Source organism: Myripristis murdjan, chromosome 5 (genome assembly GCF_902150065.1).
Source record: "Myripristis murdjan chromosome 5, fMyrMur1.1, whole genome shotgun sequence".
Classification (NCBI taxonomy): Eukaryota; Metazoa; Chordata; class Actinopteri; order Holocentriformes; family Holocentridae; genus Myripristis; species Myripristis murdjan.
In genome coordinates, this window is record NC_043984.1 from 20,315,049 (window position 1) to 20,333,043 (window position 17,995).

The 17,995-nt window shown below is 42.4% G+C and overlaps 1 protein-coding gene across 3 annotated transcripts in view; it reads left to right on the forward strand.

The window, feature by feature from the left end:
• The window catches only part of dip2bb (disco-interacting protein 2 homolog Bb), a 43,790-nt gene that overhangs the window by 386 nt on the left and 25,409 nt on the right, over window positions 1–17,995 (forward strand). For all 3 annotated transcript variants that reach the window (XM_030051727.1, XM_030051725.1, XM_030051726.1), the window contains exons 2-3: window positions 13,165–13,236; window positions 14,722–14,871. In XM_030051727.1, coding sequence (XP_029907587.1) covers window positions 13,165–13,236; window positions 14,722–14,871 — 222 coding nt within the window. The remainder of the gene's footprint in view (window positions 1–13,164; window positions 13,237–14,721; window positions 14,872–17,995) is intronic.

Here is a 17,995-nt window from a genome sequence, read left to right on the forward strand (position 1 = left end):
CGGGCACGACTCTCAATGATGAAAACACACTGACCTCATTTATAGCTGTCATTTGCATTAACTACAGCCGTGCCGCTGCTTTTATTTTAGACTAGATGGAGGTGTAGAAAAGGTCGCAGTGGATGTTGCAGACAAAGATCTCAGTGTTTTCTCAGAACTGTGACATAGTTTTAGTACCCCCACACCCCCCTCCCCCCCTTCCCCTCGATGGAGATGTCTGTGTGCCTGCATGTCAGCTGGCCTGTCATCACAGCTACGTGGGCACCTATAGCCTCTGCTCCTGTCGAGGAAAATGGGTCAAGTTTCTCTTTCACGGAGGTCTCGTGTCTACTGCTCGACAGATAAGTGGAGACAAATGACGCTCTGTACCCCCCCAACACACACACATACACACTATACAGCCCCTCTTCACAGTCAGCGATCTGAAAACCGCAGTAGGATATGCTTTGCTTTAGGAGAATGGCATTGGGAAAGGGAATATGCTGCTGTTATGCAAGTCTCCTCCTCACAGTGAATCACAGTATGGCTTGATTGGTGCTGTGCAGTTCTCAGGTGCCCGGGGGTGGATGAGTAATGTTATGTTGCACATGGGAAGGGAGGCAGAGGATGTAGGGGGACTAATGATGCCCGCGGCTCAGTCCCCCTCTCCCCTGTCTGCACCTGAAGCTGTCCTGTCCGGAAGGAAAGACAGGGCAGACACAGCAAGGTGAAACTTTTACTTTGAACAATAGATGCGCTATTGGCAGTAGTTTGGCGATGGTGCACCCCTTTTCTTTCATGTATGATGATAGGCCAGTAAATCCCACGCATTTGAAAACTTGAGCAATCAGAAGACAACTGTTTTCATAAACCCTAGAGTTCATTGAAATCTTATTTAATAATGACTTTGGACACCTGTTGCAGTAGGACATTAAATAGTCCCTTCAAGAATAATCACATTTAGGTCCACTGCTCTGTAACTACAAGGTGTGGGGGCGAATTTAACAAAATAGTGGTCGAAAAAGTCTGCTTATCGGTTCAGTTGTACAATATACTGGATGTCTTCGCTGTCAGGATCCTACTGAGTCTTACTTGACTGTGACATGCTTTGACCTGAGCTAGTGATGAGTGTGCGTGTCCTGGTTAATAATAGACACCAATTAACAATGTGGTAATGAGAGTGAAGGGGTCATGGTCCACTCTGTGTAAGATTAATTTAAAATTCCTGAGAGAGAGGGGGGAGGAAGAGAAATCATATAGTCTGTCTACTAGCTACTGTAGTATTTAATGGAATATGGCAATTATAAATGAATAGCAATAATTATAATATCAATAATCATCATGTTTAGAAAAGAGTAGTTAGTGAGAAATTAAGTGTTTGATAGCTCCATCCAGGTAGTTACATCAGAATATCAAATATTATTTTGAAGTTAGGATACAAATTATCATATTGAAGCAGTTTGATGCTGTAGTGTATTGTAATAGTCTACTTTGAATGTGAAACTGTTAAATATTCTTTCATCAGTGCTCTACACTTTGTGACATCCTTTGTAAATCTCCTGTCCATGCTTGCTGACTATTTCCAGGCATTAATTAATCTTCTGTAGACCACAAGGCTGCTGTATTATTCTGGTCACACTGGTCAGCTTGGAGCAGCTGTAGACAGATAGAAATCTTTCAGTGCGGTCACAATCATTGGTAAGGGCTACAGTCATTTAAGGCTTAAGTGTGAGTGAATGGTAACACAATACCCCCAGTGTGGCCATCCCTCTGCTGGAGAGGAACGCTCTTGGGTTAGGAGGGCCGCTCTCTCAGCTTTTGTAACTTAATATGAGAGAAGCTTCTTTTGATAATCAAAAGAGCAGCACTGTACAGATACCCGGTCCCTTTGTCCACGTCTTCCAGTGGGATGAAGTGCATTAGCCTTATGCTGAACGACGCTCAGGCCGCATAGTGCTGTCAGGACGAGGCAAGCAGCAGCTGGTCGCCCGATGAGTCTTAATGTTTCTCATGCATATCTTTTACATAGCAACAATCACCCCATTGTTAGCCCCAAGGACGGGACTCCCATAGCAACAAATAGAGGAAAATATGCATCAGCATTTTTTCCTCAGAAATGGCAGTTGTAGGATGCACTGTATGTGTGTGTGTGTGTGTGTGTGTGTGTGTGTGTGTGTGAGAGAGAAAGAAAGTGAGAGAGAAACTCCACCCGTTTTAACCTCAGTGACTATAAGGACACAATGAAAGCCATTGAAGGGATCAAAGGCATGGAGATTGAGCTGGGCTGGAATTTAGAGCACTGTACCAGGACTGTTTTAAGCTGCTCAGTTTGCGAGTTTGTGGCTTTCAAAGTGTCTGCAGCACGTTTGTACTTTTGTGTGGCAGAGAGGGAGAAAGTTATCTTATATTGTTTACAAAATAGACTTTTTTATATATATATATATATCAGAGGACTATGGTGCATCCATGCACTTGAAGGATTCTCAGTCCAACTCATGACCTATGATGCATGTCACCCCCTCCTCCCCCTCCCCCATAGTCCCTGTCACACCCTGCTACATGGATGATACATGCCCTCATATGTGGCGTTGATGTGTACGTGTGTCTGTGCATGCACATTACGTGTCCGATAAAGCTTACAATTTCAGAAAACAGAAAAGTTGAATGTAAGCGAAAGTTAGACCCTTTTTCCCACATAGGTTGTATAGTTATCTGCAATATTTTTCTCCATTCCTTCAAGTGATTACTTTATTCCACGGTGCACACGCGCTGGGACAGCCTAATAAGCAGCGACTGGATGTGCGGAGTTTCCCAGTGTCTAGTGTCCGCCCTGCTGTCTATCTGTGTTGCTGTGGAGGAGAGGCAGGTTTTCATCTCAGCAGCCTGCTCCATGCCAAACAGAGAGAGTGTGTGTGTGTGTGTGCGCATGTGTGTGTGTGTGTGTGTGTGTGTGTGAGAGAGAGAGAGAGAAAAATGAGAGATTATGGCCGTGCCTGCGTCTCCCAATCTAGGTCACAGAGCATCAGGGGGCAACACGCCTAGCTCATTTAGCCTTTGAGTCACACTGGGCCAGTACTGCTGCTGGGGATCTCTCTCATCTCTCTCTCATCTCTTGCTCTCTCTCTCTCTCTCTGGCCCCGTCACTGCCCCCTCTATATCTGTTCCTCCTGTCATTCTTCCTTTTGCCCCCTACTGCTTCACTATTTCTGTCCAATCTGTACCATCTAGATAAATAAGATGAGTTGTTAAGGCAGATGGGATGGTAAAGGCGACCTACAGCTGGGAGAATGTGTATGCACTTTTCAGTTGTTTTGTTGATGTGCTTTTGTGTGTGTGTGTGTGTTTTTGTGTGTGCGGCATTGACAGGGACAGGAAGGAAGCTACTTGAGCCTATCTATTTAGAAGCTCATTAACTGTAGCAGAGGAGCTGTCCTCTGATCTCCAGCCAGCGCTACAGGCCACAGACTTGGCTTTACACCGTGAAAGAAGGGCCATGCTGCCACCCATGCCACTCAGCAGCAGGGTCTGTGTGTTTGTTTGTTTGATGCTTTTTATTTGGAGAATGAGTCATGAGTATTATATAACACGTTATGTGGCTAATTCCACTTTGCACCACAGACGCACACGCGGAAGTGCCACACACAGTACCTCGAATGTCATGAAGCCTTGTGTACGAATGAGAGTGAATAATTTATTTGGGACTGTGGGTGCACATGCATGCACGCGCGCACACACACACATATCCCACGTTCAAGTATACTGTTAACTCCAGATGGATACCCTACCTCTTCTAGGGTTACCGTAATACTTTACTGTTTCACTAAAGCCTCTCTGATAATTGCAATCAAGTTCCTATGATCTGTTTTTTCTCCACTACTATATGATGCTCATATTGCCTGGATGCCGTTGCACAGTTCCCTTTTAAGTTAGTTCTCCTAAACCCACCAGACCTCAGTTAAATGGCAGTGAGTGAGAGAATGATGCAGAGAGTCTGTAGCGTTCAGGTCAGTGTGCTGTTCCCTGAATTATTGAAAAACTGCTAAGTGGAAGCTGCTGCAGTCGGAGTGTGTGCAGCAGTAAGTCTATCATCCCTTAATGTGAGCTTACTTCTGGTTCTCTGTATTTCTTAAGTAGGATCCCCATACATCTTTCTTTTTCTTCTGTTTTATTTGGGCATTTTGCTTTATTTTGATAGTGTCAGTAAAGAGAGACAGGAAAGGCAGAGGAGAGAGCAGGAGTGACATGCACTAAGAGCTCAGGCTGGAATCGAACCCAGGGCGGTAAGGACACAGCCTTGATGAGTGGTATGCACTCTATCATTGTCACAATACATCATCAACGTAAACAACACAGAATAAAAGCCATAGCAGACATTACTAATCCAAAATATATTTCACAGCAGACATTATAACATATTAGAAATTCATTGCAGTAAAAAATGATTAGATGAGTATGAGAAGCAACAGTTTGTTCTTTGTCTCCGTGTCAAACAGTGTATTCACTTGTAGTGTTACCGTATTGGCCTATACACACAGTTCAGGTTTTTTTTTTGTTCAGTTTTGTTGACATTGTGGAGAATGTGTCAATTTAATTCTATGTTTATTATTGAGGTTGTAGTTTGCAGAGGTCTTGTACTGGACTACATTATATTGAGAGGTTTCTATTTTTTCATCCTCTCTATTTATATACATGTGGGGGACAGAATAGTAGAAACAGCTCTCAATAAACCGCAGCACTAACTATGAGCTCAATGCCAAACATAGAATTGAATGAACACCTCTATTACTGTGACAAAAAGAAAACCTGAGCATTATAGGCAGCAGAGAAGTAAACTTTATGGCAGAACAGTTGTATTGGATTGTATTAGACTGTGCAGGTGGACCTAATAGAGTGGCCACTGAGTGTAGGTGTGCAAACCTAGTAGCACAACAGCTTGTATATTCTTTAAATGTATTATTCATTCATTTTTTTGTTGGGTTTATTCATTTATTTATTTATTGCATTCGAATTAAAACAAGCCTCCAGACCTGGCACCTTTATTGAATGGTGTTGGCCTGTACTATCACCATGATTTGGAGTATTTACATCTTCCACTAACACTTAACAATGGTGTTATGCTGCTCCCCTGGCCCAACACCGCTTATCCCTAATGGGGCACCACACGGGCAGGGTTGCTATGGACACCGCCAACGTGATTTCGATCCCCTCACCCCCACCAACCCCCGGCACACGCACGCACACTTTTACTTTGTGAATTTTCTATAAACCCTGTGAAGATTAGACGGCCCCATATGCTGTAGCCAAAAGTACAGTGACACGATCGAATGGTTGGCTAAGCCGTTAAAGCTATTATGGAGGAAACATGAGATCTGCAACAGCAGAGCTCATCTACATGTTTGTCTCCAGTCCCCAGAGCTCACCATGGGTTAACAAAACCAGTTGGAAATTGTAAACTTTCCACTTCCGCATTACCATTGAAATAGCTAGGACAAGGGTAAGGGTGTTGGGGTGGAAAAACACAAATTCTCAAAGGAGTGACATTTAATCCATGCTCCCTCTTTGAACCACTGTGACTGTTGTAAGTGGCTTGCTTTAACTGAGAAGGGCCATAGTCAACCAACTTTCAGTTAACTGCAAAAAGAAAGACAACACTAGCAGGAAGCTAATTCTTCATAGGGCATTTGCTCTGAACTCCTTGCCAAAGATCACTAGTGTCTGGTATTGTACCGGCAGAATGTGACACCATTTCACCATGATGTTTATTGTTGTCTGTGACCATTATTTTCATGTTTTTCAGGCTACATAGAGGTCATATGTGTCCCCCTCTATGTAAATTTCAACTAGAGGACATGGATAAAACAGCTTGACCCCTGTACAAAGTTGTAATCTTATCCTCCATTCTTGCTGAAATGGTACACGTGTACAAGCAGTGCTTTGTTAGGGAGTGTTGAGGTGCGGTGTTGCTGTGGAGCAGGTGTGTATCAGCCATGTTTGCATTGTTTTCTCCCTCCATAGTGCATAGCGAGGGGGAAGAAGAGGAGGGGAGGAGAAAGTTCACGATCGGAGGTGGAAGGAAGCTGTTGGCTGAGTCAAGGTTTTTTTTGTCTGCAGTTTCGGTCTTCTTTAAACGGTTGAGCCTTTCACTTCAACTGTGTGCATGAATGGATTTCTCGCTTGGACTCCTCCCAACAGGCCCCCAAGTCTTTACGTGTGTGTGTGTGTGTGTGTGTGTGTGTGTGTGTGTGTGTGTGTAGAGTCACTCCCATTCCCTACCTATGAAGTGAGTGTCACGAATGTGTGGAGTGAAACATGACTCAGTGCGTTACCTGAGTTGGACACACCCTGCTCAATGTTCCAGGCAGGGAACCATTAGAAAGTGTGTGTGTGTGTGTGTGTGTGTGTGGTTGTGGGTGTGTGTGTGTGTGTGTATTTAAGGGGCAGGCAGGCAGGCAGGCAGGGCAGCGCAGGTGGTTTATCGGGACAAAGAGAGGAAAGGGACAGTTTTAAGTTCTTTTGTAGATCTTCATATTTTCACAGATTCATGTTTGCACACACTCCTTGTAACACCAGTTGCTTTTTATTTGTCAGTATATCTATGTTTACAAAATTTTTAACTTTAATTATTCAGCTTCAGTCATTGTGACCATTGACATATGGCTGATAATAAATAAGAGAAATAAGTTAAACCAGTGGATTACTGTCTTTTCAAGAACTGCATTGTTGGGCAGAAGAAAAATATATCATTTAATAATCACTGAAATAATTACCATTAAAAATCAGAATTCAGTATCAAGTGCCATGTCACTGCCCCTCAATGCAGAAGCTAAAAGGACACTATCACACGTTTACCTGCGTGTACTCACTGACACACACTTATGGACCCTTACAAGTGACCTGCTATGACATTTTGGCTCCTTCACACCATTACAAACTTGCACCTACATTTTCTGTGGTTTGCACATATCAAGCGTGTTTGCACAGGCACACACATGCACACGAGTGCAACATTCCACAGACTCGGCTCGGGTCCCTCCTTGCGTTGTCATGATACACTTCAACATTTATCTCTTCGTGTTCGAGAAGTGGATGGATGTGGTGTGAAACTGTGAAATGTTAAATAAAAGTCTAACCAGCATCCCACATTTTTGGTGGAATTCTGTGTTTCTGTCCAGATTTTGTGTTCAGTTTTCTTGTTGTTCCGTTAGAAAATACAGGACCCCGACAGACTGACTGAGAAAGAGAACGAGGCGGCATGTGGTGTCATGGCTAACACTGAGGACTGCAACAATCTGGGCTGAGCTCTTAGTGGGATCCTCTCATGGCCTTGTGGTCACATAGACTGAAATGAAATACGCTTGAAAATGCATGTGTCTCCGAGGAATATGCGTGTCCAAACAGTGGGAAAAAACAGACTTCCAAAATAGCACTGAAAGTAATCCAAGTACAGTGATTGGATGCATCTAACTTGTGCATCCAATCAAAAGCACAGAGATAAACAACAGCCCATGACAAGAGCAGGTGAGCATAAATTGGCTATCCATGCAGCAAACAGCATAGAGTGTGCTATGAAATTAAATGTAAATGCAGAGGGATATGCAAAGACACAAATGCATAATTACACCATTTGCCATGTTTTGTTTTAAGTGCTCGGATAGCCCAAAATAAATAGGAATGGCAGAGACAGGAGAGCTGCCAGACCTGCAGGAAAGCTCTGTCAAAGGACACAAGATTGAGTAGCGGAGAACATGACATCATCCTCCCAGACAGGAAACATGTATGTGTGTGAAAGAGAAAGGGAGGTTTGTACTGTTTGTAGTTAAGCTAAGTGAGACACCATAATGCAGAAGAGGCTGGGCAGTAAATAATGTCAAGCGCCAATATGCATGTGCCTTGGTGACTGTGGTCAGCTATACTGTATATATGTGTTTGTATGTGCGCGTGTGTGTGTGTGTGTGTGTGTGTGTGTGTGTGTGTGTGTGTGTGTGTGTTATCTTTTGGCTGGGTGAGTTGCTTGGCTGCGGGTAAGGGAGGCCCACTGGGAAGTTTCAGTAGGATGTTTGTTACACATAAAATTGTGGTGGTTCTTTAAGCCTTTGGAAGGACGGTTTGGCAAATGACCACAAACACAGACACACACGCACACATACACACACACACACACATGAACCAGGACATATACCAACAAAGGCACACATACCCGCACACACAGGATGGAGTTGGCACAGTGCAGAGCAGGGGAGGACCATATGTCATCTTATTCTGGACCTTAGTTCAGTGTTTTGCCAGGGTAAGCCCACAGTTATAGGTCTCATAGCTCAAGCTTAGATTCATATTCTCTGCCTCATCATAATACATTTTTCACATGATGTATTACATTTGGAATATTTGATTTGGAGCTGAAGATTGGGTGTCATTAAACTAGAATATAACATAGCCTAGTCTATTTCCAGTAATGTAATCTTATCTCCTTACCTTGGCTAAATTGTCGAGTTTTCTTTGATGTCAAGACTGGGAAAACCCCATACTCTCTCTCACCAACCCCTGCTCTTCTGGATCATAGGATGTGCTTGTGTCATTATCAGGTATTAGCGTATGTTTGAACTGTTTTCCAGAGAAAGCAACTGAGTATGATGCAGTGAGGGAGCGAAAAACAGTGTAAGAGAATAGAGGTCGGTAGCTAATTACTATTCAGACAGAGTGCCTCTGGGGTAGAAAGAGAGAGCAGTCTCGCTGCAATTCAAATAATCCGAGGCAAGCAAGTGTGAGAGTGTTACGGAGTGGGGAGGGGAGCGGACAGGGGGTGTATAGAGTAAGGAGAAGGCTAGGCTTTGATGTTTCTGCCTCTTAAAAAAAAACCATATGCCCCAAGCTGAATGCAGAAGTCCTCACTGACACGACTATCACTGCCAAGGCAAACCAGGACAGTTTTGGGTGGCTCTGCTGGTTGGAGACAGGAGATACAGTCGTCACTGACACTGAACACCCATCCATGACCCTGACTCTGCACTCGTATGACAGACATGGCTGGGTCAGATTCCTTTGTTTAGAGAGATGGAATAAATCAGGAAAATCCTCATAGTAGGAAGCCACTTGTCTTACATCTTCTCCCGCAGTGTTTTTGTGTGTCTGGCATTGATGTTATTCAGGACTGGTCACCTGTGAGTCCATGATGGGATGTACCACTAGTGCCGCTGAGTGAGAGGGGCTTAACTCTTTAGCATTCACTCTGGTGAAGCCAACATGGAAAAAAAAACAGATAGATGTGAAATCACCCAGATGGAAGAGTAATTACTCTGAGGTTCGTCTAATGCCACGCTGGCCCCTCCCCCATTTCAAACTGTCTTTCTGCAGTGAAACTGCCTGTTCACATGAGCTAAAAATAAATCATGTGAGTGAGCTAGGCCAACTGTACCATTCATGCATTACTTATGGAAGTGTTTGCTTTTCTTCCATTTTTCCTGATGAAAAAGAGCGACTCAGGCCCTGAGTGGATATTGTGCAGTGAGCTCTCAGGCTACATGAGCACTCTCATTTCTGTGAGCTTCTGCAGTATGAGGTATACTTGTGTAGTTGTATAGTTGTGTTACTTGCAGCAGTGCTGTTGTGTTGGTTTGACTTGTATGTATAGATGGGATGATATAAAAATTCAAAACCATGGTTATTATGACCAAATTTTCAACTATTTTCTGTGCTGTTGCAATATTGTAGTATTAGCAGTTATAAAAATTTAAATAATAAGTCATAAGTAAAATAATAAGTAATGCTACATGCAAACATTCGAAATAGACAAGGCAAGCATATCAAATGCATTATATGCCTGTAATGAGATAGGAGAAAAAGGTTTTTTTCAGGTTTCCTAGTGTAGGCTTAAAAGAATACAACCATAAACAACTCAAATGTGCACTGAACATGTAAGAGCTATACAACAGTAGTGTTCAGGTTGATGCTGACTTTGGTTGATGCTAGACAGTGTGTACCTCAAAAAACACTGTGAGCTTTTAAAAATGAGCCAATACAAATTTATTATCATACTGTACACATAATAATTTGTCACTTGTGGTTATTTGCTGGGGAAATCCTCAGCTAATCTCTGTTGTCCTCTCTGGTATAACTGGGAAGCAGACTACATCAGTGGCAGTCAGCCTCACCTTTTCCTGCCTGCGCATCTCAGCAGCCTAATTTTTAATCAGGGATTACACTGAGAGCTCTGGGATATGATAAGCCACAGAAGAAGCACTACTATTCACATAATAGGATCACCTGTCAGCTTAGCCAGCATCACACATAATGGAAACCACCCATGGTTTTTACTCATGCAGAGGCCAGTATCTAATATATAGGGAGACTGCCCTCTTTTGTTCTTAAGCACTGGGGAAGGTGTAACAGCCAGCTGAGAGGATGTCAACTGGTTAAAGTCAATCACAAGAAACCTCAACATCCCTGAAGTGTGTTATTTTTCACCCAACGCCTACTCTGCCTCTGATTGGCTAACCCCAACCCTAATCTTAACCAACCAAACCATTCCTAGAATCTGAGTATTCCCGTAATTCGGGTGACAAAAATAGCGCCATTGAAGTTCTTCAGTTTTTCACCAGTTGCCATCAGCATTCCTGCACCTATCAAAGCAAACTGTGCCAGCACTGTACCATCAGCTAATCACAACTGCTGCAAAACCTCAACACTGTCACTCATCTCATAAAATCTATTTCTATTGCAAAACATGCACTATAGCTCACTCAAAAAAGCATTATGCCAAGCCAGATGTATTGAAGATGAGCAGAAAAGTAGACATTAGCTGTGGTTATATGGACGATATTTCTTCAACCTGATTGAAATCACTCTGATTAGAGATTCCAGCTTAACTGTTAATATGGATGCTAAATAGAATGATCCAATATCCGACGTTTACATGCCCCAAAGCATTTAATCAGAATATAACAACCACCTGCTGGGAAGTGTCTAATCCACTGAAAATATAAATATGATATAGGCTAAGTCATGTTCGCCAATGGTTGCTCTGCCAACAGGTTCTCCACAAGACTGAAAAAATGAAAACTGGCTGAGTTAGAACCACTTTTGACTTTTAGCCTGGTAATAGGCATCCTTCAAAATTCCCCAGCGTTTTTTTCATTTGGCCAATGAATAGGTGGATTCCGGCTTCACCCATCTTTTCAAACACTTGTTTGAACGGCTCATGTTTTTGAGCTTGTCAGTCATGGAAGCATTCAACAATCCTTCAGATACTTAATCTTTACAACAAAAAAAGCTGTATCAGCCTCAGACCAGTTGTTTTTTGTTGCTGCTATGTTTCTGTCCCTCCCGGAAACTCATCATGTCACAGCCACATCATGTGTTCCCCTCATGTGGTGCAAACTGGCGTAAAAAGAATACATTTATTCCAACCAGAGACAAACAATCACATTAAATATTTACATGATTATCAGGTGCTAATATTTTCCTATTGAATGGATTATGAAAGGTTTACACCACCCCTTTCAACCACATTAAAAATACCTTCCGTTCTGGCTGGATTGGGCCTTTCACTTGATTTGCGTGGTTACATGAAGCATTTTCATTCTGTTTGGGCTATTGTTCTCATTGTTAGTGGAATATTAGGGTACATGTAAAGCAGCTAATGTTATATTTTAACAAACTATGTCCATGAAAACACAGTTTGTTGAGGGCGCTAAGGCATCTCCTCCATTGACTTCCATTTAAACAGTGTAGTGTTGGTTTCCTTGTCAGTGTAAATGCAAGGATGCTTGGTTTCAGTTGCTATTCATTTCAGACTGAAAGTGCACAGGCTTCCTGCTGAAAAACTGTCTTTACACATGTAGTGAAAGCATTCAAGACACAATTTGTCAACTTTGTGATCCTGACACCCGATTTGGCAACAGTCGGGCTATTGCTGTGTTTTATTTTATGTGCAAGACTCTTTACCCATCACATCTGTCCCTATATCACCCTGTGATAAGATAATGTTTGTACTCCCTTGTGATCGTGATGGCTTTTATGAAGAAGATGAGGTACGAGTGAGGTCAGGCTGGATGTTGGCAGGCATATGAATCACTGCTGTTCAACATGGCCACCAGTAAGGTGCGCTCCAGATGGATTGTGTGTATGTGTGTGTAAATCTGCCAGCATTGCTTACATAGGAGGTTGGCAGAGTATAGCTGCTGTGCTTCAAAGCCAGATTCAAGAGCGCAAGAGCTCAGTCAGGCCGTGTTGGGTCAGTGGGGTGGAGGAGGGTGCAGATGGGGTGATGGCAGGGGGTTGGCATTCGGCTGAAGGGTGGGGGGGTTGACTGAAGCACACTTTTCTTGTCTGCCTACTGCGAAGTGATTCCTCATTCTCTGTCCTCGTGATGCCTTTAGTCACTTCTCCCTCTCATTATCTTGCTTCCCCCTTCTCATTTGCTGTTTTTTTTTCTCACCGTCTCTACCGCCTCTCTTGTCCTCAGCTTTCCCACCTCTCTGTTTTCTCTGGGTGCTTCTGAATCATCCCAGCTTGCCCAGACTTCTGTATGTTTCCAAATTTAGTCCTGTTTTGTTTTCTTCCTCTACTTAAGACTGGAATCACGTCAAGCCTTTGATGCCTCCAGCCATCTCAGGGGCTTACTGCAACCCTGTGTGCATCCATCTGCATTGCCATCCTCTTCTACACCAGCCTTCGCTACCTGTCTTCCTCTCCTCCCTCACTTTCTCCTTCCTGTCTCTCCCTTCTCGTGTTTGCACAGGTGGTGCAGAACAGGTGGTGACACACCGCATTCAAACAGTAGATCATAGAGGATGTAAAGGCCCAGAAATGTCTAGTCCCATCAGCATCAAACCATGAACAGTTAAATAGTTTAATGATTCTTGTCACTTGGTCCTTATCAAAGCATCTGAGTCACGTCATAGATTGGGTATTTTTGTCTGCTCTCACCCTGGAAATGCTGACATGGCTTTTATCAAGAGGAAACAAATTTGAATATTTCTCATGTCATGGGGAATGGAGGAAGTCCACCCATCAAACATTGCACATGAAAAGAGACCACTTATTGTAAGCATTTTCTCTGTAACTAATATGATGGTGATTATGATGAAATACTTGCCGCTGTGCTGGTAAATGCCCTCTAACGCTCAGTCTGTATATCAAGTCAATTATGTCTGTGTGCCAAAGTAACGTGGCTGTTTTCTCTCACAGGTGACATTACACAGAAGGGCTATGAAAAGAAGAGGACCAAACTCCTGGCTCCTTACATCATCCAGACTCCAGGTAAAGACCCATCAGCTCCTCAGAAGAGAAAATCTGATGCTCAGTGTCAGTACACAGTCAGTGTAGGTGAAATTATCAGGCTCATTTTCCTACATTTAGAAGAGGCCATTTACTGGAATTCACATTTGTATGGAATGAAAAAACGCTTCCAAAGACTAGAAAATTGCTTTTGAGAGATTATCAATCACAACACACATGAAGCCTTAAATTGGTTTTTCTCAGAGTTTCTGTTTTATTGTCATTTCAGTATGCCTGAGTTGGGTGTTTTAACACCTTTTCATATCATGCTGCATTGTGTTAAAAACAGCTTAATGTCGATCACACAATACCCACAGGATCAAATGGATGTCTCCACTAGGAAATAATATCTCAAAAACATCTTGCATGGCAAATTTTATTGTTCCATCCATGTCCTCTCGTTCCGGTTGCCTGAGTCAGCTGGGACACTGTTTAATTTCTAACAAGGTTTGACACAATAAAAGTTTTTTTTGAAAAGGACAAAAACAAGTAAAAGATAAAAAATATGATTATGTACACAGTGCTTTGTAAAGGGATTTGGCAAAATGAAAACCAGATGTAGATAGTAAATCTAAAATAAAATAAAAAAAAAAAACATCAAAAAATCGATCTACTAAATAATAGTAAATCTACACCCCAAAACAATAACAATATTCCAGTATATATAGTGTATACCAGTATACGCACAAAGCTACATGTGTTTTACTTTTAAAATCATTTTGATATGATTTTTGATTACAAAATGGGATTTTGGTTGATTTTTGTTTGGACTTAAAGGCATAATAGTGTATCTTTTCTCAAATAAACTCCACTCAGCAGCTTTGACAGACAAACTGCTGGTAAATTGTGGCAGGTTCACCCATTCTACCAGCAGGTAACCAACCACTGCTCCTTCTTTACACTGAGAGCCAGATGGCCGGTGGGATCCAATGCCACCTGTGGCAGCTGGATGGAAAAGATAGTATTGATCTCCCCTGCTAGTCAAGCTGCACATGCTCAGTAGCTCACACATACAGTGTGTGGGGTACATGACAATATCCTCATGATAAGTTTCATCCATTAGTCTAGTGTCCTGCTGTTGTTTTTGGCTGGTATTACGGCATCTTATCATGGGTCAGTTTTTTTCTTTTACCACATTAGTTCTATGGATTCTATTTCCTTGAAGACTTCAAGTACAAAGAATTCAAATTTAGAAATAAGTATAGGCTCAAAGTGTGCATGTGGACGACATCCACTCAGTGTTTATAACAATTATTGGGTATTTTTACACACAATGTACTGTGTGTTCACAAAAATGAAAAGGCCATTCAAGAGGCCATGCCAAAAGGAGTTCCCATCGAGGCAATAATCTGCGATAGCACTAAGTGAAGATTCTGCTTTATCACAGGAAAGTATAAGATTTGCATTGTATAAATGATGTGTGTGTTTCTTGTAGTAACATATAGAGTATCTGTGTGTATTTGACAGTGGAGCCGCCCCCTCAGAATGACCTGCAGGCTCCAGGTCCCAGCTCCTCAAGCCACGCCCCTCCTCCCTCCAGCTCATCCCGTTACCGTGACAGACGATCCCGCAGGACGCACCGCAGCGGAGGAACCAGGGATGACCGTTATAGATCAGGTGAGCAGTAACTCCTGCATCAGTAGTCTCTAAAGCAGAGGGAGAGACTACATTTAGGTTCGAGATTTTACGCTTAGGCCTAGATCCGTTAGTGGGTACTAAAGCGTTTTCAGTGTTCAAAGTCAGTATTAAGGCTTGTCATAGGTGCTAGACCACCGGTTTTCATTAAAAGCTACTTTTGAAAAAAAAAAATGCAAGTGGCCAAGAGCTGCTCACATCTTATATGACTTACATTTAGACATATTTTGTATCAAACCATTCATCAGTGAACATTAGCTACATACCAGCTAAGTGCAGCAATTTTTGCATGCATCAAATGTTATCTAAAGCCCAAATTTTGCATTAAAAAACAGACAATGCACATCAAATGACATGTGACTGAATTTTCTGAATCCAAGTTTAAATTTACATCTATACAATTTCTATGACATAACATATCAAAACACCTCAAATTCACAAAAATAGATGACTTAGCCTGCTGAAAAAGGAATGGCAAATTGCTTCCCTTCACATATCTAAAGCCCATCATCACTTTACAGTCCAATTGTGTGTAATAAGCATGCATTCACTCCCTCTCGCAGTTGTGACTGTCACATCATAGAGGCCACAAGAGATGTGGATGCTGGAGTAGCTTTTTCCACTGGCGTTTGCTTTTATACCATCATTTAAATTTCATCTATCAGCCTTGTTCTGAATTTAGATTTTATGACATTCATATAAGAAAAAACCTGCTTCACAGAGGTATGTGGAGCCAAACAAGGCAGATCCTTTCATAGCTGCTTGGTGGATTTTCTGTGTAGTTGGGGCAGACGCCATGTTTATTTGATTGGATTGAAATGCGAAGAGGGATCCAAAGTGTGTTCCCGCTGATTCATTGATCCCACTTTTTTTTTGTACATGGGTTTAAAACCTTTTGATGAGCTGCTCAGAAACATGTGGTGAGCCATGTGTTGGAGAACCCTGTTCTAGAGGACAATATTACTGAACAATCAGGGTTTATGTTATCGATTATGCACATGCTAAAAGTTTCTGCACACATTAAAGGCTCTAGTAAATCGGGGCCCATAAAGTAAAATGCCTGCCATTCTGCATGATTTGCTGCACAGATTGCTGAGGACATAAGTACAGATGATCATTTTTTGTGATGCTGAAATTAGCCTACAGCTGACATCATCTTAGCTTGGCAGGCCAGCCTGTTTTGAAGCTGAGACACTTGGCTGTTTCAAAGGGACCAATTAAAGAATAGATGGTGTGTGTTGTGACTGTGAATACTGTGAGGGGCTGAAGTCCTACCTGTTCTGTGGCTGAGGAGAGAAAAGAGAGAGAGAGACAGTCGGTCGTCAGTGCAGGCCTGGAGCCGGGGAGCCCCCCAGTGAGGACCCTCACTCTGTGAAAAGGAGGGTGATGTCATTGCCCGGCTATGTGTGGGTCTGCGGAGAGAAGAGCAGAATACTAATCTGGAGGGGGAAACCTGACGTTGTTGAGGATAAAGAAAAGCAGAGAAGTGGAGTAGAGGTGAAAGAGGGGGGCGGGAGAGAGGCGGGTGTTACTTGAGGTGCCCACTGTGAAGGTGCCCTGCTGTTTCTTTTCTGACTCCTCTCTCCTCTCCTCCCTCGCTCCCTCCTCTGCCAAGACAACCTCTTATACGGACACTCACACCCCAGCATAGAAAAAAAAGTTTTGTGCATGAAGGTCTGCCCCTGTTGCATTGTTTTGGAGTTCATAGGAAACCTGAGCAGCAACACAGCGATGTCATTACCTGACTGGAGGATTCACAGGGGGAGATCCAGGCAGAGCTGAGGAGGATTTAGCATCAAGAGGCAGATTTGGAGCTGGGAAAGGGAGTGCTAGTGAAGTGGAAATTGGCACAATATGCAGAAATAGAAGGGGCCTGAGGGGAATTTGAAATGAACTGAGAAGAACCACCGCACAGCTGTCTGGAGGTTTAACCGAACAGGCTAAAATTTAGAGATGGCTAACAGAGATTGGGAGAGAGGTCCGTCAGCTCTGGGTGGTCCACCTGCTGACAGCTCAGCATTCCTAGAGGACAGAGGCAAGGAGCAAGAAAAGTACATGCTGATGCTTTTTCCACTCCACTGGTGTGCTGTCCATTTTTCCATAGTTTAGTAGGGGTAGGGTACAGTAAAATTGTGCTTATACAGCAGCCTGATGTTTCATGCAGACTGAGGAGAAAGTGCAGAACGCTCACTCCTGCTTATGTCCCACATTTCCCTGCAGTTCTTACTCCTCTGAAAAACCTGTCAATGTCATGTCAGTGTTCACTAACTGTTGCTGCTGTAGTTTAGTGTGTTTTGATACAGTATTATTTCACAAAAACTACATAATCCCATGCAAAATATGAAAAAGCACATATTCCACAAAGCAGGATTACCAAATTTTACATTTTTACAATCTATCCTCTGAAATTTTTTACACTTATATGTTGAATTATGTATTATAAAAATGTATTCCATAAGGCTGGACCAAGTATAACAGCATCTGCCGCCCAGCACCGGGCATCAGGGACTGCCACATGGAAATTATATTATTTTATAAATTATACTTCATACAGCTATTCTATATATACATATTTTAGTCTACAGATATTTTGCAGATATATTCCTTTATACATATAGCCTAAGAAAAGGTTTAAAGGTGAAAGGTTATATATGCACCTATATGCTATAGAAAAACACACCTAAAATACACCTATATGCTATAGGTGTGATTTTCTTTTATTACTCTTACAGGGTATGCAAAGTTTTTTTTTTCTATTCTTTGTTTCGAGCTATTTAATTTAATTTGTTATTTGTTGTGTTTGTTTTTCTAACGAGATTCTAAAGAGATATTTCTATCCATTAGTTATCTATCTATCTATCTATCTATCTAGATTATTAGGATGGATGACTGAACCTATCTTGAACCAAGTTTTGTTTCATCGATTCAAGTCACTATCACCTGGATGTAGATATATGATGGCATCTATTTGTCCATACATCTTGTTGATTCTGTTGAAAAACTGGCGGAAAACACAACGCCACACTCCACACACTCCACTGTGCTTATCACCACGGAGACAACCATCATCCTCTCAGACATGAGTAAGGATCAGCCTCTGCTGATG